Source organism: Quercus lobata, unplaced genomic scaffold (genome assembly GCF_001633185.2).
Source record: "Quercus lobata isolate SW786 unplaced genomic scaffold, ValleyOak3.0 Primary Assembly Scq3eQI_1865, whole genome shotgun sequence".
Classification (NCBI taxonomy): Eukaryota; Viridiplantae; Streptophyta; class Magnoliopsida; order Fagales; family Fagaceae; genus Quercus; species Quercus lobata.
Genome location: NW_022154716.1, coordinates 112,267 through 115,734, shown reverse-complemented (window position 1 = coordinate 115,734; position 3,468 = coordinate 112,267). Strand labels below are relative to the sequence as shown.

At 33.5% G+C, this 3,468-nt stretch overlaps 1 protein-coding gene across 1 annotated transcript; it reads left to right on the top strand.

Moving 5' to 3' along the window:
• Positions 1-1,181: 1,181 nt before the first annotated feature.
• On the top strand, positions 1,182-3,116 carry LOC115973087 (transcription factor bHLH131-like). The gene has a single exon (XM_031093327.1). It carries the CDS (start codon positions 2,065-2,067, stop codon positions 2,482-2,484), a length of 420 nt encoding a protein of 139 aa, XP_030949187.1. The 5' UTR covers positions 1,182-2,064; the 3' UTR covers positions 2,485-3,116.
• Positions 3,117-3,468: the final 352 nt, after the last annotated feature.

The following is a 3,468-nucleotide window of genomic DNA, read 5'->3' as shown; positions in this document are numbered from 1 at the left end:
CCATACTAATTTCACACAAAAAAAGACTGTACCCCTGTTCATATCTCAATTGAACAAAAGCTCAACTCAATTTTTAAATTACCAACACAACTCAAACAAATTTTCAAATCATAGTTACCATACTTATATAGATATATCCTAGTTGCATATACCACCACATAGTATGCATTTGGCAGTTGCTTAGTTTCTAAAAGCTTTTTGCCATCTGTCTCGGCTTCTTTGCAAATAATCTAACTTTTAGCTTTTAAAAGATAAACTAACTTTTAGCTTTTGTCACACATTTAACATAAAAAAAAAATACCAAAAACTATATATCTCTTGATAAAGAGCATAGAAATAAGCTACCGGGAAAAAAAATCCCAAACAGATATTTAGTCAATCAAACTTTACAGTTAAGCACTTAGCTTTTCAATTAACATATACACACACACATTTAATTACTCAGGCCAATTAAAACTTAACCTTTATTTCCACTTATTCTTACAATAGGATAACTTAGTTTAACTTAAGGTCCTAAATGTAAAATGGGGCAGGGCACCACATTATGGGTCAGGTTAGACCCACAGATTGGTCAGTTTTTTTATAAAGAAAAATTCAAAAAATACTGCCATCTACATGGTGTTTGCTAGCTTTACCGAACCTGTATTACAATTACATGTACAGCAGTAGTTGGTCAGTTTTACTTATTTCAAATTAAGTATAACTGACCAACTAGCTAAATTGATGCAGAATATTATGCAGAAGGGACCATCAGTAGATAAATTAGAACTGGGTTCAAATGTAGCAAGTACATACTCGGATGCTGTGTCTCGTCGTCCAGGAAACCTGAATAATCAAGATGCAACATGTATTAGCATTATCGAACCAACAAAATTTTAATAAATATATATCCAAAAACTCAATAGCACTTACCATTTATCCAACAATGTAATTACTGGACGCGAAAGACTATAACCAATTACTACATAAATCACTACAACAAGGAGGAATTAGGGTTAGGGTATAGGGAACGAAGAAAACAAGAGCAAAATCCAATTACATGAAATAAAAAAATTTTAAAAAGAAAAAAAAAAAAAAAGCACAAACGATTAACATAAATTCATACCTAGCCTTAGATTGGTGATGGGTGCAGCCGCCATTATAATGCAATTTAAAAAGATCGATCGTGACTCTGAAAAGAGAGGAGTGCACATATTTATATAGGGGATTTTTTTTTTTTTGCATGTATTTATATAGGGGATTAATTGTTTTTAAAACATTTAATACTATTATATAGAGGATTAAATGTTTTTATGCAGAATATTATGCACTCCTCTAATAGTACTATCTCAAGAAAACACTTCTAAAAAAGGCAAATCTCCTTCCTCAAAGTTCATTTGTAAAGGAAAATTTCTTTACATCTCTCTTCATGGTTTTACTGCGACAAGTGACATTTCCTTTTTGGGTTTATGTGTGCTCCATTTTTTTTTTTTTGGGTGATCTTATATTAGTTTGCTTCATTTCTTGATTATATACGTGTAGTTAGAACAAGACATGCAACAATTTCAGCATTACTATAAGTCAGGAACATGTACAATACAAAATAGGTTCCCTCAAGGAGTTACATCAACCAATACCGTCAGCCATAAATATTCATTCTCTAAACCAAAATCAAAAGCTGAGGCCAAACAAGTTGCTGCAAAGAAACACAGTGAGGCAGAGAGGAGACATAGGATGCGAATCTATGGTCAATACACCACTCTGCGTGATATCCTCCCAAATTTAGTCAAAATAGGTATAAAGATTCATACAAATAGTAACTTCATCAACTCTGTTTCTTCGATCTTCGTTATTAGCATCAAAACTTGTAAAAATTAAAGTGGTAAATTGTGATTAGAGTAAGTAGTTTTTAGGACACAATTACTGAAGTGGTAAATTGTGATTAGAGTAATATTATTTTCATATAGCTTCGTCATTGATTCATTAACACAATATTTATTAGCACTAATCTCATGTTATCACAAGAGTTGTAATTTTTTTTGTAATCCTTTTTTTCTTATTGTTGGGTAATTTTACAAACAATAGATGGACAAGGCGACCGTGCTTGCAGAGACGGTCTGGCAAGTAAGGGAGTTGAGGAAGACTGTTCCGGATTTGGAAGGTGTTTGTGGTGGTAGCAGTAAGGATTGTGTGTTCCCTGGAGGGGCTGACAAGTTGAGTTTGGAAAACGGTGACGGTGACAATGACCAGGGGCTGGTCAAGGTCACATTTAGCTGTGAGGATAGGCCAGGGTTGATATCAGCCGTGGCAAGGACACTGAGGTCTATGAAAGGGAGGGTGGTAAAGTTTGAGATGGTAACACTAGGTGGAAGGACTAAAAGTGTGTTGTGGGTTCAAGGGCTGAGTGGGGGCAATGAAGGGATTGGAATGCTAAGAAGAGCTTTGAAGGTGGTCATTGACAGGCTCAACTTGCCAGGGATTAGCAAGAGGTCACGGCTCGCTTGATGATTATAAGTTTTTTGGGTCTGAGGTAAATTGTGTGGAATCAGGGAGGGGGGATTGTATCAATTATAAGACTGAAAAAAAAATATATAAAAAAAATAAAATAAATAAGGTTAAGATTGTAGGTATAGGGGATTCAGACATGGTAGCTAGCTATAGGATTTCATTAGGAGGCATTATAATGTATATCTGGTTTGACATGGTTTAACTTACCATATACTTACCTTCGGTTATAGGAAAATACCTTTAGATTATACATGAACCATGAAGCCCACAGCTATAAAGATTCATTGTTTAAAAGGCTATGATAATAGATTACTAATGAAAAATATGCTAGTTTCTTATTTTCAATGATTGAATTTTTATCTCTTGTTTCAATCCTCCTTCCTTCTTTATTTCAAAGTAAAGTATTGTCATACAAAACACACCCATATTTTGTTCTGGTAAAAATTAAAATTAAATGTTCCATGCTTTGTTAATTTTAAGTTTGACAGAAATCACCTTGATAAAGAATTGAAAATTTATATTACTATTAGAGGAGTGCACGTATTTATATAGGGGGTTAAATGTTTTTATTACTATAATAATTAAATTGAGCAGAAAAAAAAAAAGTATAAATAAAATAAATAAATAAAAAAACCAAAGATTAGTATCAAAAGGCAAACAACATTAATGACTAAACAACAATAGTAAAAACAATAGAGAGAGGGCCAGACAGAGACAAACCTGCAAAGCAAGATAGAGAGAAAGGGACACAGCAAGTCGGCAAGAGAAAATATTGTAGATTAAGAAATAGACCTGTAAGTTGAGACAAAGCAAAAACATTTAAAAATCAGCCAAAAGAAAACTAAGAAATCAACAAAGCAAAAGCTAAACATTGACCCACCATGGCAAGAGAGATAAGCAGATAGAACGAGAGAGAGAGGAGAGAGAAGAGCCAGAAAAAACATTGAGAAATTTTACCTAACACCGGAAGAGAGAGCTACC